Genomic DNA, 27517 nt, shown 5'->3' on the forward strand with positions numbered 1-27517 from the left:
GCTCCCCGTCATTGCCAGGCTGGTCCATGCCCTCTCACTTGTTGGTGCCTTTGCTCAAGCTACGCCCTCTGCCCATAGCTCCCTCCCCTTCTCTCATTATTACTTCCTAGGCTTTCACTTTACTTCAGGCCCTAAGCTATGCATTCCACATGAAAAACCATCTGAGGTTTTATAATAATTAACCCTATTATTCCTGTATGACAAATGAGGCTTTGGAAGATAGGAGAGGGTGAGTGACTTGTCCGAGGTCACACCACTAACAGGTAACAGAGCCAGGATTCAAACCCATCTGACTCCAAAGCTGGTGCTTTTAAGCTCCACATCCTGTTGCCTCTGGAGACTTCCTGTTACTGTTAATTGACCTGAACGTCTCTCCACTTAGCTGGGAGCAGCTTCCTGGCACTCACCCCGTGGGTGCTCAGGGAAAGCACCCGTGAGTGAATCAATGGATGCATCCAACGAGGCTGCCATGTTTGTCTTGGAGCTTGTTATCTCCCCGGAGGCAAAGACTGAGTCCTAACAGCCCCCAACAGCTTGGAAAAGTGGGGAAAAGCAGTACTCGGTTCCACCCTGAGCATTAACTGGCTGTGTATTCCCTGGGCAGCTTACTTCCCCTTTTCTCAGCGTCAGCCTCTGTCTCAGCCCCGTCATAGAACCTGTGTGAGAAACTGACATGGGAGTTTCTGTTAGTGTCCTGGGGCTGGTGCAACAAATTACTGCAAACTTGGTAGCTTAAAGAAACAGACATGTATGTTCTCCTAGTTCTGGAGGTCAGCAGTCCAACATGGTTTCACGGGGCTAAGATCAAGTTCAGCAGGGCCAAATCCCTCCGGAGGCGCTGTGGGAGAAACCGTTCTTGTCTCTTCCAACTCCTGGTGGCTGTCGGCATTCCTTGGTCTGTGGCTGCATCACTCCAGGTTCCACATCTGCAGACACATGGCTTCTCCTCTTCTGTCTCCAATCTCCTCTGCTTCCTTCTTATAAGGACACGTGTGGTTGCACTTAGGGCCCACTAACTAATGGAGGATAATCTCTCCTCTCAAGACCCTTTGTGCAATCACATCTTGTCATGTGAGGTAACATTCGCAGGCTCCAGAGAATAGGATGTGGACATCTTGGAGGGCCATTATACAGCCTATCACAGAGTGGGTAGAAGGTCCCAGTGTTGAAGTTCTGCACAGACTCCATCTATTAATATGCCCTCTGTGGTTAGGATAAGCCTTAGGGTGAGGGTGGGTGAGGGCAGAAAGCTGCAGGACACAGGACTCTAGCTCGGCCAGAGGGAAAACTTCCAACACTCAGAGCTGGCCAGATGGAGAGGGCTGCATGGGGGTAGTGAGCTTCCCACCCCTGGAGGTATGTTAGTAGAAGCTGAACAGCTGCTTGCCAGGACCATTGTGCTGAGAATCAGCATAGAACTTTCAGGCCTTTAAGGACCCCCAACTCTTGGCTCTGAGAGTCTGATTCTGGGAAGGCCTTATAGAGGGGCTTGGTGACTGGGTGTGTCCTCTGGCCACACCCTCTGCTTAGGGGTCTCCCCTTTCTTTCTACACAGCCTGTCTGAATAACGAACCCTAAGACCAATCAATCTTGGTCTCGGAAATCTGCCAACACCGGCTCAGACTAGGACTCAGGCAGATCGCATTCATCCGGGATTCAGGGTCACTTGACTGGGCTGAGCCGGAGCCTTGCACAGCGAGGAAGGGTGGGAGGGTTCAGTGAGCACCTTTAAGCTGCCTAAGGACCCACGTGCTGCGGTCGGCAGAGGGCCAGGAAGCCCTGGCTGTGTGGAGGCCAGCAGGGGCTGTGTGTCCTCAGGCAGGTGCCTGCCCACTCTGGGCTCTATACTTTCTTCTGTAAACCGAGGGGGTGGGGCAGAGGAACAGGCCCACCAGTCCTCAGCCTGTGGAATGGCATTTCACAGAAGTTGTTTAGAGGAGAGGAGTTTCTTGCGACACTCAATTTGTCAGTAACCATAGTCTTGCATCTCTCATGTTCTTCCATCTTGTGGGAGCCACCACGAAGGTAATGGCAGGGCAGCGGGACATCCCATGAACTTCTGGAAATGTTTGGGTCTGGCCAGGTGGAGAAGTTGGGTGGGGGGTAATGTTACTCAAGGCCAAGAGAAGAGTGTGGGCCAAGGCAGGGAAGCTAGAAAGCTTAGGGCGAGTTTAGAGAATTCCCAGTCATTTGTGTAGAGGGAGGGAGAGAGAAGAGAGGGGAGGTTACACAGTGTGCGGGGGCCAGTCCTGCAGCACTGGCCGAGAGCTTGCCCCGAGGACAACAGGGAGCCACTTGGGGGCTGGAACGGTCCTGGTTACATTTGTGTTTTCAAGAATTCATGTTGGTCAGTCTCAGTATCCCTTTGAGCTTCTTTAATAGGAGGCTTGGGAGAGCAGGATGGACTAGAAGATGGAGATGTATGTCCAAATCCTGCCTCTGTCATTTATTAGCTGGGTAATCTTGACCTTAACCTTTTTCAGTCTAACTTTCCTCATCTGTCCACCTGGGAATTCTGGGAAGGTTCAATGAGCTCACCTGCTCAGCATGTAGCTCTTGTGGTCCAGGCTCTATGCTCCCAGCACAGTCAAGAAAGTAAACCAAACCTGGTCTCCGTTCTCCAGGAATTCACAGGTGATGCCCTGATGACAGAGACACAGAAGTGCGATGGTAACCGAAGGGAGTAAAGGAATCAGGGGGAAGACATTTCCAAAGAGGAGATGATTGTGATGGGTCTTGAAGGACGAGTAAGAGTTCAGTAGGTGCAAAAACTAGTGAAGTGTGTCCAGATGGAGGAATAAAAGTACGAAGTGGGAACGATAACAAGTTCCCACTTCTGGAGGCAGAGGAGGATGGAGCTGGAGGTTGGGGTTGAGGTCAGCCAGGGTCAGATCATGAAGGGCCATGTGTGCCAGGAGTTGGCACCAAGTCTGGTAGATGTTTGAGAGCTGGTGGAGAATTTTAGTTTGGGGGTGGGCAGGCGGACCGTCAGATCTGTGTTCTGGAAAGCACCCTCCGGGGACCTGTATGGAAATTGATTTGGAGGCACAGGTTTCCACAGGAGGGAGGTACAAGAGGGGCCAAGTGCGTGAAGTAGGCCCAGGCATAGGCGGGAAAGGTAGTGAAGTTAGGAGGGGGCTGCTTGAGAGGTGCTCAAGGACAGAGAGTGGAAGGTGGGATTCAAGGAGGGAGGGTGTGCAGAATGTCTAGACCAGGGCTGAGGATCATAGGAACTCAGTAGATAAATGTTCACTTGCCTCCGTTCCCATTAGGATTGGGGGTAGAAGGTGAGGAGGTTGGAGCAAGATTGGCACCAGAGAATTGAGGTTTCTGAGTGGGATAGTTTTGGGTGGTGAGAGGATGGAGAAGGTTACTGGGGTTGAGGAAGCCTGGGAACTGGGGTGCGGGGCAGCTCACCTCATGGCCAGTGGCATCCCCAGAATGAGGCAGGAAAGGGGGTGGAGAGGACCTGGGTTCCTACCACGTTCCCAAGGGCCTGGGGGCGCTGTGAGGAGGGAGGGAAAGGGGCCCACACCCACATTTCTTTTGGATCCCAGATCATGCACAGCGGCAGGTGGCTGCACCCACCCACTGACCAATCCCTTCCTGTGCTTTCCCATCAGCCTGATTTTTGGGGCACTGACCATTGTGACTGGCATCATTGGGGTTGTCCTGGGAGCAGAGGCTTCAAGGAGGTATAAGAAAGTCAACCCGCGGGCTGAGCCCCTCATCTGTGCCTCCAGCCTGTTCGCTGCAGCCGTCTGCCTCTACCTGGCTCTCATCCTGGCCCCGACCTCTCTCCTGGCCTCCTATGTAAGTGAGGGCCCCATCGGAGGCGGGGTGAGATGGGGTGCGATGGGAACTCCTGCCTGACAGAGGTTCACACTGTGCCAGGTCTTTACGTGCAGCAGGTGTATCAGTTCTTCCGGGTGGAGCAGGTTATTCCCATTTTACAGATGAGTAAACTGACGCTTACCAAGAGTTACCCAGCTAGGAAGGGGAAGAACTGGGATTTGAGCCTAAGCCTTTTAGATGCGGAAGTGTATTCTCTGAGCTCCCGGCTAATGCTTTGATTGGAGATAACAAGACTCCCTTGCTCCTAGGACGTGAAGAAATAGGGTGGTTCCTTCCAGGTTACAGAGGAGGACAGGGAGGCCCAGCTTGGCCATAGACAGTGCAGACACTGCTTTAGAGGTGACCCTTGTGATACTATCACGTTTCCAGATCCATGACCCACACGTGCGCCTCACACGCTATATCAGTGACAGGTGCTCACGCCTCCCAGCCGTGGCCATGTCTGCGCCGCTGCCAGGGGCACCATTCTCTACTGTGCACCTGGAGATCCTTCTCCTTCTGCAAGACCCAAGTCAAAGGCCACCTCCTACTCTCTGTCTGCTCCCAGTTCAGTTCCCACTTGGGCTCAGCGCATGTGTGGCTCCCATCAGGCACCGCGGCGCACGGGTGGGGCTGTAGCCACATACACACGTATGTGTGTGCAGCGGTGTCCCTGCCCCCAAAGCGCCAGCCCTGACGGACCCACCTGGTGGGAAGGGCGCCGACTCTGGGAACATGGCTGCAGCCTCGCCCCGGCCGACAGGCTTGAGCGCCTCCCTGTCACTGGTCCCAAGGCCGTGAGACCCACCCCATGGACACGGACGCCCCTGCACGTGTGTGCGGGGTTCACTGAGCAGACTGGACTCAGAAAGAAAAATAAAAAAAGAGAAAAGGAAAACAAAGAAAGCAAATCAGTAACAGCTTTCCTGTTCTCCTGCCAGCAGTTTGGAGATCTCACCGCCACCCGATCTCATAGCTTTTCCAGCCACACTCATGGGCTAAAAAGCTAGTCCCGTTTAAATCGAAACTTGGGTTCTACTTCCCAATAAAGCTTCTATCCAGGCCCAGATGGCATTGGGGGAAGGAGGGGAGCTCCAGGTGGCTCTGCTCTCCTGTCCCATCTCTGTCCCTTGTCCCCAACACGGCCCCTTCCCCAGGGTCCTGACCCCTCCAGGGCTGGGCAGGTGGGGCGTGGGGTGGGGGATGACCCCAAATGGGAGCTGAGCTGTTTTGCTGACTGTGCGTGGCCTCCACGGGCGGGTGCCCAGAAGCTGGCTGACGCCTCGCTTTGGGCCACGTCGTTAGGTGTTTGGGACCCGGGCCCTGGCTGCAGCATCGTGCGGCTCCCTGATGCAGCCGACACAGTCACCGCCGGCCTCTCGCTTCTCCCGCTGCCCCTCGTCAGGTGGTGCCTTTCCAACCTTCCTCCAGACCCTGTGTCCTGACAGGCACCCTGTGGGGCTTCTCTCATGAGCCTCAAGCCTGTCTCCTCTCTTGTGTCCGTTTAACCCCCTGGATGAACTCAGGAAGTGCAGCTGCCCCCACCCCTGCCCTCTCGCCTCACCCCACACTGCAGGCTGCTCCCTCTGGCACTACTGTCCTCAGCCTCCCAGTGCCAGCTGATGTGCTTCAAGATGCCCCGAGGATGCCCTCTGTGGATGCCCCTGGGTGGTCCTGGTGCGAAAGGGTCAGCATTTCCCTGGCGTCCAGCCAGAGGGAGAGGCCAGCCTCCTTCCTGTGGGCACTGCCCTGTCTGTGAGTGTCGCCAAGACCCCTCACTCAGCTTTCTCACGCTTCAAATAGACGCTCCCAGCCCAAGTCTCCAGCCTTCTGTACAAGCCGGGGCCACGGGACGGCTCCATTTCTCTCTCTAAACCCTGAGGGTGTGTCCGGCGCCTCTTGTAAGGTGCGGAGCTTCTCACCGGTGTCCTTAGCTCCGGTTGGGCCTCTGCTGAGATTCCTGGAGAGCAGACAAGTCCAGTTAGCACGCCTCTCTCCCTCGGCTCTTATTTGGTCTTTATGACACCTCCGTGGGGAAGGCTTTTTCTCATTCATGTGCACTTGACAGATTGGTAAACTGAGTCCCAGAGACAGCAACACAAAGAACAGAACAGACAAAACCCAAACTCAACCCCACAGACTATTAAGTGTCTGTCCTTCATGCTGCACTGACCTTTGTCACCTGCATGGGAGAGAAACAGCCTGCATACACTTGGCGCCAACAAATGCTTTAATGCTTTCTGGCTGAGGGAGCAGAAGAGTGACTGGGACCATCATCTCCAGCCGGTGGGACCTCGATGGGCCTGACCTTGCAGGCGGGCTGAGTCCCAGGCAGATGGAGGCCCGGCAAAGGCCTGTCCCCGCATTGGCTGGGGCCGTGGACCCCCTGCCAGCTCTGCTTCTGCCTCTGCTTGGTTGCCTCTGGGAGGCAGCTCCTTGGCTGTATTTTGGGGACACAGCTGTCCCCCCTCCCACAGCCTGGCACGTTTCCAGAGCTGGATGGCTCATCTAGAAATGACATTGCGTCTTGGCGGACAGAGCCAGCTGGAGAAGCTCTCCTCCAGGCCTGTCGGGTGCGGGCTGAGGGGCAAGGAGGCAGGAGGCCAGGATGCACGCGTCTTCCAGCACTGGGAAGCTGCTCCTGCCTGTGGCTCGTGTTTGGCCCTGGCACGATGCCCAGCGGTGCTGAGCCTCCACGGCCGGATCTCCAGCCTCACAGAAGCCATGCGCTTCTTCTGGACCTCCCGACTGACCCCCACCGCCACCGTCCTGTTGTACCTCTGAAGTGTACCTGAAGTTCTGACTTGAGATTCAGGCTCCAGCTCCTTCCCCCAAAGTGGTTATAAAACCCTAATACTGCCAACCTACTCACTTCTCTGGGTCCCCTCTGTCCTTTCCTGGCTCATGTCTTACTGTCTTTCTCCAAGACTGTTCTGGGAGCCACCTTCCTGCCCACCCACCACGATCTGTTCTTCCCACTCTGCCAGAGCGGCACAATGGACCTTCCCAGCTTCGAAGCCTTGCATGGCTCCCTGGTGCCTCTGGAACCAAGTCGAACTCTTCATCCTGGAGTTCAAAGCCCCTTACAGACTCTCCTGACAATCTTAGTAGCCTTATGCCCATGCCGTCCAGCCGTGCAGGTCCCCTCTCGATTTCCAGGACATGCCCCAGGCTTCCCACATCTGGGGCCTCCCTCTGTTGCCCCCACCCCTTTTCCATATGCCTGGACCACTCCGGGCCTTCAAGGACCGGCTTGAGCACCATCTCTCCATGGAGCCTTCCCTGATTGGTGGGCCTGACCCTCTTCCCATCCTCCATGCTCCTCAGCATTGCCTTCCTTGGTCCATGGTCATTTATACTTTCACCCTCTCCCAGCAGGGCCCAGGGTGGCTTTGATCTTTCTCAGAACTCCAGCCTGAAACATAATGTCAGGTGTCTTGGGATGGGAGGGGTGGTCACTGCTTGCTGAGTGAACGGTTGAGTGACTAGCTATGTGTGATCATTTATTTATCCAACACATAGTTATTGAGTGCCTATAGAGTGGCATGCTGGTTTAAATGCTATGGATGTAACACTGGATAAAACAGACTAAGATATCTATGTCCTCGGGGAGCTTACATTCTAGTCGGGGGAGATAGACAACAGGAAAGATACAGAAGTAAAGTTCACAATGTTCTGGATGATCATAAATGCTTAGAGCACATTGAGAAGAAGGGAGATAGGGAGTATGTGGGGAGAGGGCTGCACATTTTAAAAAATACGGGTTTTTTGTTTGTTTGTTTTTAATTAAATATTTATTGTTCAGATTATTACAGTTGTTCCTCTCCCCCCCCCCCCCACATAGCTCCCCTCCACCCGGTTCCCACCCCACCCTCTGCTCTTACCCCCCCACCCCACTGTCCTCATCCATAGGTGTACGATTTTTGTCCAGTCTCTTCTCGAAGCCCCCACACCCCTTTCCCCCTGAGAATAGTCAGTCCATTCCCTTTCTATGTCCCTGATTCTATTATAATCACCAGTTTATTCTGTTCATCAGATTATTTATTCACTTGATTTTCAGATTCACTTGTTGATAGATGTGTATTTGTTGTTCATAATTTGTATCTTTACCTTTTTCTTCTTCTTCCTCTTCTTAAAGGATACCTTTCAGCATTTCATATAATACTGGTTTGGTGGTGATGAACTCCTTTAGCTTTTCCTTATCTGTGAAGCTCTTTATCTGACCTTCACTTCTGAATTATAGCTTTGCTGGGTAAAGTAATCTTGGTTGTAGGTTTTTGGCATTCATCACTTTGAATATTTCTTGCCACTCCCTTCTGGCCTGCAAAGTTTCTGTTGAGAAATCAGCTGACAGTCGTATGGGTATTCCCTTGTAGGTAACTGAGTTTCTTTCTCTTGCTGCTTTTAAGATTCTCTCTTTGTCTTTTGCTCTTGGCATTTTAATTATGATGTGTCTTGGTGTGGTCCTCTTTGGATTCCTTTTGTTTGGGGTTCTCTGTGTTTCCTGGACTTGTAAGTCTATTTCTTTCACCAGGTAGGGGAAGTTTTCTGTCATTATTTCTTCAAATAGGTTTTCAATATCTTGCTCTCTCTCTTCTTCTGGCACCCCCATAATTCGGATGTTGGTATGCTTGAAGGTGTTCCAGAGGCTCCTTACACTATCTTCATATTTTTGGATTCTTTTTTCTTTTTGTTTTTCTGGTTGGGTGTTTTTTTGCTTCTCCGTATTTCAAATCTTTGACTTGATTCTTGCGATCCTCTAGTCTGCGGTTGGACCTCTGTATAATATTCTTTATTTCAGTCAGTGTATGCTTAATTTCTAGTTGGTCCTTTTTCATATCCTCCAGGGTCTCACTAGATTTCTTGAGGGTCTCACTAAGTTTATCGGCTGTTTCTAGAAAATTCTTAAAAAACCTTATAAGTGTGGTTTTGAACTCTATATCCAGTAGGTTCCTCTCCTCCATTTCTGTCATTTCTTACCTGTTTCTTTGTCTCTGCATTTTGGCTGCTTCCCTGTGTTGATAGAGTGGCTTTCTGTGCTAGGTGTCCTATAGGGCCCAGTGGCTCAGCCTCCCCAATTACCTGAGGTGGACACTCTTGGTGCACCCCTTTGTGGGCTTTGTGCACAATCTTGTTGTAGTTAAGCCTTGATTATTGTAGGTATCACTGGGAGGAATTGACCTCCAGGCCAATTGGCTGTGAGAACCAGCTGTGTCTACAGTGGGAGAACTTCTGTGCTGGAGACATCCTTCTGGGGCAAGACTTGCTTCAGTGGGGCTTTGGTGCTCACTGAGTCTGCCCCCTGAGTGTGTCCCTTATGGATCTGAGGAGTTGTAATCTGGATGGTCCCACTCTGACCACTGGGTACACTGGCTCTAAGGCGGTGTCAATTTAGCCTCTGCCTGAGGCTACCCAGCAGGAGCTATGGAGAGAACTGCAGATTCCTCTTCTTTGTTTGGGGTTTGGAGGTGCCCAGATGAGGCCCAGCTGTGAAGCAATGCAAGCTGCTGTGGGGCCTTGGGCCTTCTTTTGGAAGTTCTGGGTCTCTCTGACCCAGCTGCAGTTTGTTAGGTAATTTTCAGATTGCAAAGGGCCAGGCCTTTCATATGCAAAAGCCTCTGTGCACAGCTTGGGTGGGGCGGGGTCTCAGGGAATCAACAGGGCAGAGAAAACAGCTATGGCTGATCCTCAGTCCTACCCTAAGAGGCCCCGTGTCTCAGTGTCCCAGTAATTTCTGCAAGCACCTCTGAGAGAAAGTTGCCCTCGAGTTCCGACCGATGCCAGAAAGTCCAGTTTCTCCTCGTATGAGTCTGGGTCCCCAGAGACTCACTCAGAACTGGAGTTCAGAGCAGTCAGGAGCTTGAGACTCCCTCCCGATTGAAAAAGACAACCGTGTCCTCAGTTGCCAGCCCTTTCCACGTGCTCCTCTGTACCTCTGCACTTTACTTCCGCACCTCCTCTGAGTCTCAGTGTGCTTTTCTCTTTCCTTACAGTTGTAGAATTTCCACTCAGCCAGCCTTCCTGTGGTTCTGGATTATGTCCATTTTGTCTTTTAGTTGTTTTTTTCAAGTAGTTGTGCGAGGCAGCATTTTCCAGTATTTACCTATGCCGCCATCTTGGTTTCTCCTTCCAAAAATACGTTGTTATTGATTTTTTTAGAGAGAGAAGAAGTGAGAGGGAGAGAGAGACATCGACGAGAGAGATGTCTGCATGCCCCCTACTGAGGATGGAGCCCACAAGCTGGGCATGTGCCCTGACTGGGAATTGAACCGGTGACCTCTTGGTGCGTGGGACAACTCTCAATCAATTGAACTACACTGGCCAGGACAAGGGCTGCAGTTTTATGTAGCGTAACCAGAGAGGCGCCCTGAGAAGGTGGTTGTTGCGTGAAGACCTATAGGAGGTGAAAGTGTGAATTATGTGGCCATTTAGGGGAACAGTTTTCCAGGCAGAGGAAACAGTAACTGTAAAGACCCTGAGGCAGGAGTGTACCTGGTGAATTCGAGGAGCAGCAAGGAGCCTGTGGTTAGTGTGGCAAGAGTGAAGGGAGGGAGGGAGAAGAGGACAAGAAGTTGATGGGGCCGGATTACATAGGGCCTCATGGGAACCAGGTGGGATCGGCTTTTACTGAGAGTGAGACAGGGTTTTGTGTTGAGGAGCGGGAGATCTGGCTTGTGTCTTCTGCATCAATTGAGATGATTGTGTTGTTTGTCCTTTATTCCATTCATATGGTATATTACTTTGATTGATAGTTGTGTGTAGCCAACCTTGCATTCCTGGGATAAATCCTGTCTTGGCCATGGTGTGCCGTCGGCCCTCCATAGCCATGGGTTCTACATCCATGAATTCAACCAATCTCGGATAGAAAATAACTGGAAAAAAGGGAAGTTATGTTGTTGCTGACTTGTACTATGTTAAGCCTACAGTGGTTGTGTCTATACTAAACATGTACAGACCTTTTTCTTGTCATCATTCCCTAAACAATAATCTATAACCATTACTTACATAGCATTTCCATTGTGTTGGGTATTGTAAGTACTCTAGAGATGATTTAAAGTATACAGGAGGATGCATCTAGGTCATATCCAAATACTGCACCATTTTATTTTTTATTTTAATTAAAAGATATACATATATTTAATTGATTTCAGAGAGGAGAGAGAGAGAGAGAGAGAGAGAGAGAGAGAGAGAGAGAGAGAGAGAAACATCAATTATGAGAGAGAATCCTTGATTAGCTACCTCCTGCACCCCCCCCCCCCCTTACTGGGGAGTGAGCCTGCAACCCGGGCATGTGCACTTGACCAGAATTGAACCCAGGACTTTTCAGTCCACAGGCCGATGCTCCATCTACTGAGCCAAACCAGCGAGGGCTACTACACCATTTTATATAAGGAACTTGAGCATTCACAGATTCTGGGGTCCTTAGAGGCCCTGGAACCAATCCCCCTCCGTCGCCGAGGACAACTGTCTAAATCATTTTTACGTGATGCTGAATTCGGCTTGCCAGTATTTGTGGAGGATTTCTGTATCTAGTGTATTCATTAGGAATATTGGTCTGTAGTTTTCTTGGTAATGGCATCCTAGAATGATTGACAAGTGTTTCCTCCTCTTCTGTTTTTTTGGAAGGGTTTGTGACGGGCTTGTGTTAATCCATCTTTCGATGTTTGTTAGAATCCATTAGTGATGCCATCTGGTTCTGGGCTTTTGTTTGTGAGAAGTTTTTGATTACTGACTAAATATTTATTTGTTATAGGTCAATTAAGACTTTTTATTTCCTTCTAAGTCAGTTTTGGTAGTTTGGTATATTCTGAGTTTGTGGTGGGAGGTCAACATCCAAGTAGAGGTATGGTGGAGAGTTGGATACAAGAGTCTAGAGTCCAAGGGACATGACATCACCCCTAAAACTTCAATGGGTGGAACTGGCTGCAGCCCACCATGAAGGATGTCATTAGGTTTGAAGAACCTGTGAGGGTCAATATCAGAAAGGCACCTAAAGGGGCTGAGGAATTGGCTGATGCTGAACTTCAAAATAGGCAGGGTCACTTGAACCTCTTTCATCCATCCATTTATCCCCTTTCCTCAGATTCCTGGAACCAAAGTTCTTGCACTATCTCTGCAAGTCCTCAGAAAACTGATGGCCCCAAGATCTGCTTGGGAAGAGCCCAAGGAAAATTGAGCATGTGTGTCAGTGTGTGTATGCATCTAAGTGGGAATATATTTAGGTCTGCGTATAGGAGTGCTGATGTGTGCTCTGGTGTGTTCAACTTCTGTGTACCTGTATAGTCATACTTCATGGGTATTGCATGTAAATGCATATTCACTAGAGGCCTGATGCATGAAAATTTATGCACTGGAGGTGGGGGGGGGGGTCCCTCAGCCTGGCCTGCCCCCTCTCACAGTTCAGGAGCCCTCAGGAGCAGGAGGCAACCTGGCGATCTGGTGAAGGCGATGCCCCATCACACCTCTGCTGCTGCCACTGCTGGCAGTGCAAGCCTCAGCCAGCCCTGGTTACCTGTACCTCCGGCCAGCCCTGGGGGGGGTAGCGGGCTGAGGGGACTGGGTGCTGCCATCTTGTGGCTGTGGGTGCCACCATCTTCGAGGGCATGACAGTTAATTAGCATATTCCCTCCTTATTGGCTCTGGGTGCCGCCATCTTTGAGGGCAGGAAGTCAATTAGCATATTCCCTCTTTATTAGATAGGATTCTATATGTACACGGTGTGTATGAGTGAGTCTATGTGCGCGTTTTGTATTGTATATATGTTTGTGCATGTGTGTGCACATATACGTGTCAGGGCATGCAGATAATTGTGTGGGACATGTGTGCATATGTGAGTGTGCACATGTGTGTCTGCAGCTGAGTATAGTTTTTCTTCCATTGCTTTTGTGGCTGTAGATGCATCATCTGTCTGCCCCCAAATTTCCTGAAGTAGGAGCCAAATCGTGCTGTATGTTTCATGGCAATGAGGTTTCTTGAGCTTGCAAAGTCTAATCTGGGACCTTCCCCAGGGGAGCTCACGCCCAGTGGCCCACCTGCCGGCACAGGGGTTTCCATCTCTTCCCTCCTTCCAGTCCCCTTGGCACGGGAAGTGGACTTTTTTGGTTGTTAATTGGGATCCAGACATGCACAGCAGGTCTTGGCTCACACCCTCTTCTTTGGCCTTCTTCCCAAAGCAGCTGCCCTTCAGCGGAGAAGGGGTTTGCACTCAGAGAGGGACTGAGCCCAGTGCCAGGCTCCACCGTCACTGGCCTGATTGCTGGAGGACAGGGCTGAACTCTAGCAACCCCTGTGGGTGGGCTTTGTGGTCCAGATGGGAGGGCAGGAGTGGGGGATGGGAGTGAGCATGCATTGAGATGTCTGCAAGACCTGGATGTCATTCCCACTTCGTCACTTACTAGCTCTGTGAGCCAGGGCAAGATCTTGGCCCTGCCGTGCCTCCATTTTCTCAGCTATAAAATGGGAGTGCTAGTACTTGCCTCTTGGTTTCCTTAGGGAGCGAAATGAACTTTTGTGCTTATTCTAGTAACTATGACTATGTAATGAAACTTAGTTTAAAACAGCCAAAACACAGTTGTTCACAAATTTGCAGTTTGGGCAAAGTTGGGGTGTGTGGGTCATTTACCTTTTTTCCATTGGGGGTTAAGTAGGCAGGATGGGGTAGGGCTGGGCCGCCTGAGCTGATGCTATCGGCTGAGGCCGCAGCTGGAACTTTTAGCTGGAACACCTGCCCGTGGCCTTTCCATGTGGCCTGGGCTTCCTCAGAGCATTGTGGCCGGGTTCCAAGGACCAGCATCCTGAGAGCCGGAGCCAGATGAAGCCATATTGCCTTTCATGACCTGCCCTTGAAAGTTACATAGCGTCACTTTCAAGGTGTTCAGTTCTTTGCTGGAACCACAACTTCTCTCTTGGATTTGAGGGGAGAGAATATAGGTTCAGACTTTTGATGGGGACGGACAGTGATCTCAAAGAGCATGTGGAAATATGGCAGTGGGTGTTTGGGGGTAAATACAATCTGCCACAGTGCCCCAAGGGCTCCTCCTCCACTGTGGTCTGGGTCCTGCATTGTGGGAAATAGTGTCTGGGCACATAGCCACAAGGCCCCCACAAATGTGGGCCATCCCCTCCCTGGGCAGGTGTCTAATTCCAGGCTGCTCTTTTGGTCTCATAGGTGAGAAGCCTTGGGGTTCAGTCTTCACACTCAACCCCCGCTGGGCCCCCTGGGCTGAGGGAGCAGGGGCCAGGAGGAGCAGAGCCAAGGCCATGGTGAGGTGGCTGGAGGAGCTGCAAAGCTCCCTTACTTATCAAGCATTTCCCAAGCACTTCCTGTGCTCCATCCTCTGTTTCAGTTCTGGGGATACAACATTGAACAAAACAGGCAAAAATATGTGTGCAATGAAATAAACATGCAAAATAAGTGGTATGTTCGATGGGGATGAGCTCTGTGGACAATAACGGAGCAGGGAAAGGGGAGCAGAAGAGGGACAGGGCAGTGCAGGGTGGTCAGAGAGGCCTCACTTACATAGTGTCACTTCCGTAGTCACTTGAAGCAACGAGGGAGGGGCCATGCGAACCTGGAGTGGAGTGGGGAAGAGCATTGCACACAGAGGGAACAGCAAGTGCCAAGGCCACGAAGGGGAAAGCATGGCTGGTGTGTATAGGAAATGTGGTTGGAACGGGGCGAGCCAGGGAAGAGCAGGGGACATGAGGTCAGAGGTAATGGTGGTGGGGATGCAGGTTGCATGGGGCCCTGTACATACAGGGACTTTGGCTTCAAGTTTAAGTGAAATGGGAAGCCAGTAGAGGATGTCTAGCACAGATGAAACGACCTGATTTATGAGGGTACCAGTGCTCTGTTGCTATACAACAAATTGCCCCAAACTTAGTGGCTCAAAACAATGATTTATTATTTCCTGTGATTATGGGGGGTGGCTGGACAGTTTCTCTGTTGGTGCCCACTCCAGTGGCTCCCTTCACCCGGAGGACAGGCTGGGCTGGCATGTCCAAGCTGGCCTCACTCAGGTCTGGCTGTCCGATCCTCCACGTGGCCTCTTGTCCTCCACTCGGAAGACCACCTCCTTACATGGCGGTCCCAGGCCAGCATTCCAAGAAAGCAGAAGTGGAAGCTGCAAAGCCTCTTAAGGCCCCTGGCCAGGAACAGCTCACCATCTCTTCTGCTATTTATTAGTCAAAACAAGGTGAAAGGCCAGCCCAATTTCACCACGGGAGGGCGCTATGCAAGAGTATGAATGACAAGAAGGATGATGAATTGGGGGGTCGTTTTGGAAGATCTCTCATGTGGTTTAACAGGGTCTCTCTGGCTCCTCTACTGACAATAGAATGAAAAAAGACAAAGACTGAAACAGGGAAAGGAATTAGGAAGCCTTCCAATAATACAGGCGAGAGAGGCTGTGGCTGGGACCAGGGTCATTATGGAGGAGGTGTGGAGAAGTGGTCAGATTCTGGTATATTTTGAGGTGGAATCAACAGGATTTCCTGACAGGTTGGGTGTGGAGTGCGAGTGAGAGGGAGGAGTCGAGGGCGGCTCCAGGGGTTTTGGCCCGAGCCATCGGAAGTATGGACTTGACATTGACTGAGATGGAGATGCAGTTTGTTTTGTTTTTGTTTCAGAGGGGGTGAAATTAGGAATTCAATTTTAGACATGTTAAATTTAAGATGCCTCTTAGGGCAGTCAACTGGAAATGTTAAGAGGCAGTTAGATATATATGAGTCTGGAGTTCAGGAGAGAGGTCTAGACTGGTTATTTAAAGGCATGAGGTCGAATGAGATCATCCAGGGAGTGAGCATGACGACAGAAGAGGACCACGGATTAAGCTCCAGGGCACTCCCCATGTCAAGGCTGTGGAGGCATCAAGCGCTGAGACCAACAATTCAGTCTACCACACGGCATCCAATGACCTTTACCTTTTTAATTGGGAGAAATAAAAAAAACAAAAGCAAAAGCAGAAAGGGACAATATTATCCATATCCTCTTCTTTCAGAATTAGCAACTCTCAACATCTTGGCCTATGTGCTTCCACGTTTGTTATGTAATTAGGTGACTGTCATTCTATACATGTCACACAGATTTCTTTATTCATTTATTTATTTTAAAAATATTTTTATTGATTTTTTACAGAGAGGAATAGAGAGCTAGAAATATTGATGAGCGAGAAACATCAATCAGCTTCCTCCTGCACACCTCCCACTGGGGATGTGCCCGCAACCAAGGTACATGCCCTTGACTGGAATCGAACCTGGGACCCTTCAGTCCGCAGGCCGACGCTCTATCCACTGAGCCAAACCAGTCGGAGCTATTCATTTATTTTTTGTTAGTTCTCACCTGAGGATATTTTTTCCATTGATTTTTAGATAGCGTGAAAGGGAGGCAAGGGAGGGGGAGACAGAGAGAGAAACATCGATGTGTGAGAGAGACATCTATTGCCTCCCACACACACCCAGACCTGGCCAGGGATTGAACCTACAATGCAGACCCTAAATCAGTGATGGCGAACCTTTTGAGCTTGGTGTGTCAGCATTTTGAAAAACCCTAACTTAACTCTGGTGCCGTGTCACATACAGAAATTTTTTGATATTTGATATTTGATATTTGCAACCATAGTAAAACAAAGAATTATGTTTTGATATTTATTTTATATATTTAAATGCCATTTAACAAAGAAAAATCGACCAAAAAAATGAGTTCGTGTGTCACCTCTGACACGCGTGTCATAGGTTCGCCATCACTGCCCTAAATCGAACACTCGACCCTCCCCCTCAGGTGCATAGGCAGATGTTCTAACCCCTGAGCAACGCCGGCCAGGACCCAGCCTCCTGATTTTTGTTAGTTATATCATTAGTTTTACTTTTTCTAGATGTATAACACCCACAGCCTGTTCTGTAAGCATACTCCTTCTGGTTGTTTGACAGCAGTCCAGATTTAAATAGATGCAGTGCTCACTATCAGTCCCTTTACATAGATCCTTCATTCCCGAGTTCTTTATTTTGCTTCTTCTCCTAACCGGGTAGATTTTTGGGATTAAGTAGTTGTATTCATTCTCCCTCGTCCCATGTCCCCCCCAGAAAGGCTAGAGAGATTGTATTCCTTTGGTTCATGCATGTTTGAGATCGTTTTCTCCTCTTCGACTCTTTACTTGAACAACATCTAAGTGGATATATACACTCCTGGCTCACATTTTCTTTCCCTCATTCCTCTGCAAACATTTGCTCCGTTGTCTTTTGGCATCAAATGTTGCCATGGAGAACGAAGTTAGTCTGATTTTTAAAAAAATCCTTCATGTTGAGTCACTTTTTCCATCTGGATATCTGAAGGCTTGATTATTCATTCCTGAAATTCAGTAGCTTAGCTAGGATATTAGTTATCTCTTGCTGTGGAACAACTCACCCCAAAACTTAGCCATTGAAGGCAACACACATGTATCACCTCTCTTTCTGTGGGTCAGGAATCCAGGCACAGCCTAGCTGGGCCCTCTGCTTCATGGTCTCTTTCAGGCTGCAGTCAAGGCAGGGGAGAGAAAACAAGGGCCATCCTGGGAATCATGTCGGAAGACGCTTACCATGGCTAGGCTATGTCTCCGTGGTAAATATCCTATAGCATAACAAAAGCTCTTCCTAATAACATGAATGCTCTTCTCCTTTTTAAAAAATATGTTTTTATTGATTTCAGAGATAGAAACATCAAGGATGAGAGAGAATCATTGATTGTCTGCCTCCTGCACCCCCCGCCCCCCAATTGGGGATTGAGCCAGCAACCCGGGCATGTGCCCTGACCGGGAATCAAACTGTGACCTCCTGGCTCATAGGTGGCCGCTCAACCACGGAGCCACGCCGGGGTGTCAGTGTGGAGTATCCTCCTTCCCCATTTCAACTCTTTGAATATTTCTTATGTTTGTTTGTTTGCTTTTACTTGGGTTGTGTCATCTCCAGGGCTGGGCCTAGGGAGAGGCAAGCAAGGCACTGAGGGTGCATAATTTCAGGAGGTGCTCACTCTCAGGTATTGACTCTGCCCCTGTGTCACCTGAGAGTAAGCAGCTCCTTAAATCCGTGCCTTGGTGCTTGCTTGCTCCAGTCCCGCCCTGAGCACCTCCGCGTGTCTTCCATGTCATCTACTTCTCTCTCCTGTTTCCTTCTCTTGGTGTTTTAAAAAAATCACTGGTCAGTGAGATTATATCAAGCATTTTCTTTATATCAGTAAGTCTTCTGTTAAGGCCTATTCTGTTTCTAGCTGTTTATAATGTGTTTGTTCTGTAATAATGTTGTTTTCTGTTTTGTGCCTGCCCCCATGTGTTTCCTTAGGTCTGTGATATTCCTTTATATCTCATCCTATGGGGGTTTGTTTCATCTCTGAGCTCTTTCTTTTTTTTTTTTTAAATATACTTTATTGATTCTTTACAGAGAGGAAGGGAGAGGAAGAGGGATAGAGAGCTAGAAACATCGATGAGAGAGAAACATCGATCAGCTGCCTCCTGCACAGTCCCTACTGGGGATGTGCCCACAACCAAGGTGCATGCCCTTGACCGGAATCGAACCCGGGACCCCTGAGTCCGCAGGCTGACGCTCCATCCACTGAGCCAAACCGGTCAGGGTCTGAGCTCTTTCTTCATTGAATGAACATTCAATCTAGTTTGAAGCAATTATAAGGAATTGTCTTCTGTTCCTTCTCATATTATCTGTCTTCTAGGTTGGATTCTTTTTTCTCTCCACCCCCCTGCCCCCCTTCCTTCCCTTCCCTTCCCTTCTTCTTCCCCTTCCTCCGCTCCCTCCTTTCCATTTCTTTTCCTTTGCTTTTCTTTCTTCTACTCTCTCTGTCTGCTGAGTGTTTCCTCCTAGCTTGGGCCTGGGCAGCTCTGCTCAGATACTGAATTTGCTTTGATGGCCTGTGGGCGACTTTGCTCTTGACTCCCTTCCAGCCTTCTCTGTGACATTCTCTTCTCCAAAGGAGTGGCAGTTGGAGTTGAGCAGTAGGTTTTCTGCCGCCTGAGGGAATTGCAGGGCTCAGGTGAGGCCTGAGGAGTCTTTGTTCCAACAGCTGGGCTCCCTGCCCTCTCTTCTGGAATTTAGGTAAATGCTCTACCATATTCTACCTAATGACTGGGTGCGTCCCCTTCTGGGATGGGGGCTGTGCTCTGGCCTTGAGTGGAGTCAGTAACTGGAGCCATTGTTCACTTTCTCTACTTTTACCCATTCCCCCCACCCCACCCTGCCCGCACACCCCTCCCCCCAGCAGCTTTTGCTCCTGGTTCTCAGCCAAGAGCAAGGACTTAGGATCCTTCCGCCATTTCCCTCCCATAAGGGGATTTTGGAGAACAGTTTGGGGAGGGAGCTGGGAAGACCTCTGCGCTCTACTCTAGTTCAGAATTGTGTTTGTTTTCCCCTTGTCTGCCAATATTTAATGATTGTCTCATTAAGTTTTGTTCTTTGGTGAAAAACAACATTTTTCTGAGTTATTATTTTTTCCTTTGGGGGGAAAGGGAAGTCTATGTTGCAATTTCAGCTCCTTCCATCTTCACAAAGGAGCTGCCCCAGATGACCTCTGAGGCTCCCTCTAGCCCAGACCAGATCATAGCTCTGAGTTCCCTGCTTGCCCAAGGAGGGATGTGCCCACCACCATCCAGGACAGAGCTAGCTTGGCGGTGACCGAGGTCTTTACATCCAGGTGGGAATTCTGTCCTTCTGAGCTGTGAGGACTCCTGAGCAAAAAGCAGGGGTGGAGGCCCAGTATCTGACCAGCCTGGTGCCCACGGGGGAGACTTGTGAAGTGGTTGGTGGGGATGTGCCAGGACGAGTGCCCACCTCAGCCGTAGTGAGGGCCAGCTAAGGATTTTTCTCTCTGGCCCGGGGTGGTGGGGGCAGACAGATGGGCCATGCAGGTGCCCAAACTTGGACATGGCCATTCCTGCAACTTAGCCCTGGAGGAGCTTCGTGAATAAGCCCTTTTCTCTTGCATCTTGGGCTGGAGTAACCAGGCCTGCCAGGGGCTTCCTCAGAGGGACGGTAGAGACCCACTGGCCCTTCCTCCGAAGGCCCCACTTCCCTGCCAAGATCTAGCAGTGTCTCTTCTTGGATGGTCAGCAGAGCCCCCCTGGAGAGCCCACAGTCTCACTCCCCACCTGCCTGCCTATCAGGCTGCGGGCTGCTGCTGGCCCCTGGGAAACAGGTGGTGCCCTTGTGCCCTGAAGCCAGGCCCTGCAATTACAGATTGGCAGGCCCAGGGGCGAAGTGTGCCAGCCAGCACGGCAGCTTGCTGGCAGCCAGTCTGTGCCTGGGGCCTGTGTCCTGCCTGGGCCAGCCTCACGGGGAGAGGAGCTGATCCATGACAGGAGAGGATCGGGTCTTAGCTCTGTGCCCGTCCCCACGGGCCCATGGAGGATGTCTGCCACCACCCTTCCTGGCGGGGCCTAGCATCCGTTCTTTGCAGGTCAGAGGTCAGGTACTGCCCAATTGGAAGACTTAGGTGGACCAAGGTGAAGACATTGCCCACCACCCCATTGGGACTGAGCCTTCTCTGGGGCTTCCTCTTCCCTCCGGCTCCCTCCCCTGCGGCCCTGTGTGTGCAGGTGTGCCCGAGGAGAGGTGTGTGTGTGTGTGTGTGTGTGTGTGTGTGTGTGTGTGTGTGCAGGTGTGCCCGAGGAGAGGTGTGTGTGTGTGTGTGTGTGTGTGTGTGTGTGTGTGTGAAGGTCTGTGTGAAGGTGTGAGTGTATGCGTGTCTATGTGCATGAGTGCGAGGCCACGAGCATGTTTGTGTACATGCATACGTGTGTGTGCACATGGGATTGTGTGTGCTGTCCATGTTATGAGACCACAAGCATGCACACGCACATGCTAGGCTGTTTTTCACCAAGTGAGCATGTACCAGTGTTTACAGCCACCGTCTACTTGGTTGGTGCTTTGGCCACCTGAGTTTTAATGTCATTCATGTGACCTGCACATGCGTGTACCTGTGATGCATGAGTTTTGTGTGTGTTCCAGGTTATGAGTGTCCATGTACATGTGTGCATGTGAGATTGTGCACGTGTGCTGAAGCTTGTGTACACGTGTGTGTGAGGTCTTGCATACACATGTGTCTGTACGTGCTTGTGTGCCTGCATCATGGTGTGTGTGAGTGTGTGTGTGTGTGTGTGTGTGTGTGCCCGCCTCCATGGTTGGGGTGATCAAGGCCAGGGCTAGTCATCAAGGGGGAATCCTCTTGAGTCTGAAATGGGAAAGGCCAGAGGCTGAGGGGCAACACGGTTCTCAGGCTCCAGGCAGCGTTCCCAGGCCCTGTCGCCCAGGGGGACTCAGTCAGGGTGCAGGGGAGTGCGATGAGGCGATGAGGGGACAAGGGCAGAATCTGATTTCCCTTTTGGAAGTCCCCTCCAGCGCTGGGGCGGGGGTTTGGGGCCTGGGAAACTGGTGAGGAGGAGGGAGAGGGGAGGCCTGGACCGGGCCAGCAGCAGTGGGAAGGAGGGAGGGGCGATTGGAGAGATGTTTAGGATACAGAATGGACAGGACTCAGTGACTGGAGGGAGGGCTGTGAGGGTGAGCAGTGTATGGGGGAGCTCCCCCTCCCACTCCCTGTGTGTGGCCTGAGTGATGGCGTCCAACAGGCTTTCCCAGAGAGCAGCTTTGGGGCTCGCTGGTGGCCATCTGTCTGGGGCCTATGTCCTGGCTGGTTCATCCAGTGAGGACAGCGACGTGGGGGCACAGCAGGAGACAGCACGTTTGGGGACCTGGTCAGTGAGAGGAGCCTGTGGCCATCGGGAGAGGGTGACCAGGAGGTGCCGGCCTGTGGGGCTGAGGCAACCACGTAGGAGTAGCTTCAGACAGTCAGCTACATTCTTCACGGCAACTGCATTTCAAGCCACAGCCCTTTCTCACTTTTAGGAACCAGAGTCTGACCTGGTGACGGGCGCCCCTGAGCTCTCAGACCCAAGCTGCACGCAGCCTGTGGGGAACAGGAGCAGTGCCTGGCTGAGGGTCCCAGCTGTAGAAGCACAGGCTGGAGGCGCCTGGCAGAGCGTCTGGGCCACCCGATTGCCGCCTGGCTGGGGAAGCCAAGGCCCAGAGGGTGGTGCCCTCCCCAGGGTAGCCCAGCCTGGCAGGGTGGAGCCGCCCATCCACGGGGAGGACACACCCCTTGGTTGGAGGGCCCCTGCTTGAGCCGCCGCTGTCTCAGGAGACTGTAATTGTGGGATTGGGAGGCGGTGTCTCCGCCCGGCCTTTGGCCCCTGCAGCCGCCTCGTGGAGAGGATTTGGTGGCTTGGGGCCGGTTTCCAGGTGTGTCAGGAAACCTGGCACCCTCGGCGGCGGCTGCATTCAGCCTGAATGGCCCATTGTGGCTGCAGCCTCCCTCTGATCTGCTCTATTCTGGGCTCAGGACCCACCCTGCCCAGCTGCAGGAAGGAAAAGGTGTATTTCAGCATGTCCTGTGGCTGTGAGGGGGCAGGGAGAGGCAGAGTGCACGGTGCCAGGGCGGGTGCCCACCACAGGCTGGTGGTGGCGGTCCAGGTGGAGGGACTGGAATGTGAGGGGAGGTGGCTGTGAGCCCAGCCCAGGCTTTCATGTGGCCTCAGGAGGCTGGGGGACAAATCCTGTCAGGCTGGAATGCGGGCCTTCGGCCTGCCTGGCCTCGCCTGGGACCTTCCTGCCAGCAGGTCTGCCTCCCACCCTGTGGGTGCCCAGCCCTCCGCCTAGGCCCAGAGGGAGACCCGCCCTGCCCTCAGGGTTCCCGAGTTTGGGTGCAGAGGACCAGGGCCTGGTTAGACGAGAGAACACACAGCTGCTCCCCCTCCTCGGTGGGTTCTGCCCTCTCCTCACACTGGGCCATCCTCCTGCCCACCCCGCCTGGCCCGTGCATGCCCACCTCTCTGCCTCTGCTCCAGCAGGTCCTCTGCCTCCTGGCCGTGGGCTCTTCTCAGCCCAGCCTGATCCTGCCCACCCTCCAGGGCTTTGCTCAGGGCCACCTCCAGCGGGGGCCCTGCCCATCCCGGGCTTTCCGCTGCCTCTCTCCTGCCAGCTTCGCTGGGCATGTGGCTGCTGAGGCCTCTGTGGAGCCTCCCTCCCTGCCCCCCTGTCCCTCACCTTGCACAGGGCCAGCCACAGGGCGAGGGGTTTGCCAGAGAGGGTTTTGCTGTGTGACCTTGGGCCGGAGCCTCCTCACCTGTGAAATAGGTGTAACGATATCTGCCTTAGGAGGTGGCTGAGAGGTTAGGTGGGGGACAGATGGACCCTGCCTGGCACGCAGTAGGTGTGTGTGCAGGCAGTGAGCCCTTGGTTCCTCTGCCCTCGGTGCTCACGGGCCTTTGGAAGCCAGAGCCTGGGCTGCCCAGGGCACAGCCCCATGATTCCAGGAATGGCGGGTTCCACCCCAATAAGCTCTTGGAAACTCTGAGAAATAAGACTTCTTTTTCTCCTTCTTGCTGCTTCATTAAGCTCTTCTTGAGTGAGTGGAATGAGGATTGTCCTAATCCTTTGGCACGAGGAGGGGGTTTAGGGAGCTGGAGAGACAGGCCTCCTGTTACCAGCAGACATTGGGGTGGGGGTGGGGGTGGGGGACACACAATAGGCACCTCATCAGTGTCCACAGGCCTTAGGGGAGCAGAGAGGAGGCAAGGGCTTTGCCCTCTCCCAGGCTGTTGTCCTCCCTCTGAAGGTGGCCTGGAGTCCTGCCTGCCTCCTGCTGGGGCCCCAGGGGTGACCTCAAGTGCTGGACCCGGGGGCTGCCCATGAGAGAGTGCTGTTCCCAGGCCGGCCGGGGCCTGCCCCCTTCTGGGTCATGGCTGCCCACCCACCCCTGAGGCTGCCGGACTAGGAAATGGTTCCAGACTCAGCATCCCAAGAAGTATTTTTTTTAAAATATATTTTTATTCATTTCAGGGAGGAAGGGAGAGGAAGAGAGAGAGAAACATCAGTGATGAGAGAGAATCACCGATTGGCTGCCTCCTGCTCGCCCCACACTGGGGGTTGAGCTCATCCCAGTAAGTCTTGATGGGCCTCCCTCTGTGCAGCCTCAGTCTCCCTCTCCGCAGCGGGGAGAGCCATTGCTCGGAGGGGGCGGTGACAGGTCCAGGGGCCTCACCCGCTGCCCTTTGTCCACAGGTGTTCCTGGCCCTTGGGGAGCTGCTTCTGTCCTGCAACTGGGCAGTGGTTGCTGATATCCTGCTGGTAGGTGTGGGGTTGGGGGGGGGGGCGCTGGTCTTGGGGCCTTTGAGCAGGGGGAGCTGGAATCTGCCTGGCTCAGGCTGGACCCCTGCTCTTAGGTGGCCTGGATGTTGGGAGGAAGACCCTGGGGGAGGGGACCCAGGTCACCGAATAGTTCCTTGGGCATGGGCTTCCCTGACACTCCTAAGCGTCTCCTCTACCACCCATTTTGCAGATGAGCAAATGGAGGCGCAGAGAGGGCAGGGCCCGGATGAAGGGCACACAGCATGTAAAGGCCCTGAGCCAGAACCGGAGCCCAGGCTTTCTGACTCCAGGGCTCCTTTCCTCCCACCCTCTTGCTCGACTACACTGCTTTTCAACAAGCAGGCTCCTTGGCCTCCCCTCTGGGCTTGTAGATGGGGATGCTGGACTTCAGGGCTCTGGCCACTGAGCCCAGGCGGGTCCGGGCCACCACAGCTCCCATGCCAGGGGCTGTAAGAGGCCGGATGCTGTCCTGACCACATCCCTCTGCTAGGCCCAGAGTCTCCCTTCTGCCCGGCCTCCCTTCCTTCTCGGAGACACCAGGGAAGGGCTTTGAGCACCGAAGGGCTGTGCGCTTGTGGATGACACAGGGTCCCAGACCTTGGGGCACCCAAGAGCCCTCATCCCTGGGCACAGGGAGTCGGAGCAGCCTGGCTGAGCGCTGTCCTGAGGATGGGGTGGCCAGGGCACGGGCTCGGGTTCAGGAAACAGACCTGGTTTCAGCCCTGCTGCTGTCCCTTTCGGGCTGTATGGCCAAGGCAAGTGCTTCTGAGCCTTGGTTACCCTGCGTGGCAAGTGGGGATGAAAATGCCCTATGGGTTACTGTGAGGGTGAAATGAGATGGTATGTGAGCAGCTTTGCCCGCTGGCTGGCACGGAGAATGCTGGCTGGGATTCTGAGAGCGGTTCAGAGGTTCCCGCTTCCTCATCCTCCATCTCCCAGAGATATCCTGGCTCCTAGAACCTGCATTTGAAAGGGCCGTGGGGAAGTGCAGTCACTTCATCAGCCGACAAGGCCTGCTTGAGTACGGCTGCTGAAGGGGTGCTCACTCCTGCTCCTCCCCGGGGCCCAGGCTCAGCGGGTAGACGGGCCTGCGGGGTCTTTGACTCTGGGTGGCTGTATCAGCTGCAGGGCGGGCAGGTCTGCTCTTCTCCTCTCTCCACACGGTACCTGGGCTCCCGCCCACACTCAGCTCCGGACCTGCTGAACGGCCCTCAGCCTCAGTTTCCTTGTCTGTAAAAAGGGGTAACCATACAGGCCTGGCGGGGCACGCGAGGGGGCCTCAGGAAAGCCCTGCAGGGGAATGGGAAAGCAGGAACGTGTTGGCAGACGTGCTCTTTGTGGAATTGCCCACTTTCAGGCACAGGGAGCCACCCCTGACCCCACATAGCTGTTCTCCCAGGCGGGTCAGAGGGAGCTGAAACCTGCCCCCCGCAGCGCCCTCGCCTGCCCCCCACTGCGCTGCTCCCTTTTCCACGCGACAGCACCAGAGATATGCGAAGACTGCGCCCATGTCCCCCCGTGTCTGTGTTCGCAGGAATGATTAACCTGGCCAAGAAGCGCCCTTTGTAGGGCTGTGTGTGCTGGGGGTAGGGGTTGGGGAAAGGGGAGGGCTAGGGCCTGCTCGGCCATGGTTGGACCCATCTGGCTCTGCTGGGGAGCTACCCAGGGGGCCGGCTGGCTGTGGTCCAGACCCCTGGGTGCTCCCTGGGGTCCTTCCCTGGCCCAGAGACCTCCAGCCCTCAAGCTTAGCAAGGCCCACCACCCCGGGAAGGCTTCATGCCCCATTCTTCTGCCTCCCCGCCTTCCCGGAGCCCCTTAGCGTAGACTGCCTTTGGGCACTTTGTCGGTGGGAGCTGGGCCAGCGCTTGCAGTCTTGGGAGCTCAGATCCCTGGCAGAGAGGAAGTGGCCTTGGCCAAGCACAGGTGAGGGGCAGCTGTGGGGACCTGGTATGTGGGGAGGAGGAGTAGATGCCAGCTGGGAGCAGGGCCAGGAAGGAGTGGGAGGGGAAGGAGACCTGGAGTGCAGGCCCAGCCCGCAGGAAGCTGTGCCCGGGAGAGACAGGATGGCAGCTGGAGTTGGCAGAAGATCCTGGGAAGCTGGTGTTGCTTTTCCAGAGATGGGGCAGGAGCAGGGAGGGGAGAAGGGGGGGGGGGTAGGTGAGGGCTGCGGGGAAGCAGCCTGGATCAGGGCAGGGAGCGTGTGGGGACATGGGTATGGCCGAAGGGTCCCATCTGTGTGCAGGCTCTTGCTCCTGAGGCACAGGGGTCTCATTGGGCAAGACCCAGGGAGTGAGGAGGCCCCGGCTATGAGGACAGGTGCGCTATCCCTGCTACCGCATCCTGCGGGCTCCTGAGGCCTCCACGGAGGCAGCCCCCATGTCCTTCCTGCCTCAGGAGCACTGCTCTCTGGTCCGCATGTCCACAAATAAGAGAGGCCAGATTCCCCCTGGGAAAGAGACCTCAGGGCTCTCTGGTCCAGTGGTTCTCAAAGCTCATTATTCAGGTTTGGGGAGCTTGTTGCAAATTCAGCTCCGATGCAGTGTGTCTACACTGGGGGCCAGGCACCTGCATTTCTAGTGGACGTTCCATGGGATCCTGACATAGATGTTCCTCACAGCACACCTGGACCCTCTGCAAAACCTGACTAGTGCAGTCCACCCCCTTGTTCACGTCTCTCTGACAAGGAGCTCCCTCCCTGAGCCCTGGGAAGACCCCGTCCTGGCTCATGCTGTTGATGAAAAGGACCTGGCTCCATCACAGCCAAGACCCACCTGAGACCCACTCCAACAAGCTCCCCCTAGCCCAGCTGGGTTCCCAAGGGCACTGCTCCCCGGAAGGCTAACAATTGTGTCTTCCAGACGGAGCTCCCAGCTTCCCTGAACCTACCGTGGGCTCCAGCTCCCGCCCAGCCCCCCTGTCTGTCTGGGCCCCACCTGGGGTGACCCATAGTCAGCTCACTCCAGCCCAGCCCCCCTGTCTGTCTGGGACCCACCTGGGGTGACCCATAGTCAGCTCACTCCAGCCCAGCCCTGGGGAGAAGAGCAGAGGGGAGCTCACACCCTCTCCCAGGTCTGTCCTCTGGGGTCTGGAATTCATCTCCCACCTCCCAGCAGATTCCTCCTACCCCCTGCAGGGTAACCCTCCTGTTCTGCTGACCTAGTCCCAGCACCTCCCTGCTCTGCCTTCTGCCCTCCAGGTAGCTGTCTGCTCACATTCCCAGGGGGTCCCAGTGTGAGGGCTGAGTGGAGAGCGCAGGAGGCAGGCTGCCAGGGTATCTGCACCTGATGGTTGCCACTCTGAATCTCTGTGGGCCCTTGGCTGGTGCTGGTTATACCCCAGGCTATAAAGGGAACAGCTCCTTTAAGGAGGGGAATAAAAACAGGGGTGTATTTGTCTCAGAATAGAGCGAGCCTGGGTGCTTGGGAACCCAAAAGCCTCTCGCTTCTACAATGACCAGCTGGGCTCTCCAGCAGCTGGTGGGCCCAGCCCTGGCCCTCTGGCC

The 27517-nt window shown here is 53.3% G+C and overlaps 1 protein-coding gene across 1 annotated transcript in view; it reads left to right on the plus strand.

The window, feature by feature from the left end:
- The window catches only part of SPNS3 (SPNS lysolipid transporter 3, sphingosine-1-phosphate (putative)), a 44174-nt gene that overhangs the window by 12367 nt on the left and 4290 nt on the right, over nucleotides 1–27517 (plus strand). Inside the window, exons 8-9 of the mRNA XM_081110641.1 lie at nucleotides 3624–3813; nucleotides 23929–23994. Of these exons, the coding sequence (XP_080966767.1) occupies nucleotides 3624–3813; nucleotides 23929–23994 (256 nt within the window). The remainder of the gene's footprint in view (nucleotides 1–3623; nucleotides 3814–23928; nucleotides 23995–27517) is intronic.

The sequence above is a fragment of the Myotis nattereri genome (assembly GCF_964212035.1).
Source record: "Myotis nattereri genome assembly, chromosome: 16".
In the NCBI taxonomy this organism is placed as follows: Eukaryota; Metazoa; Chordata; class Mammalia; order Chiroptera; family Vespertilionidae; genus Myotis; species Myotis nattereri.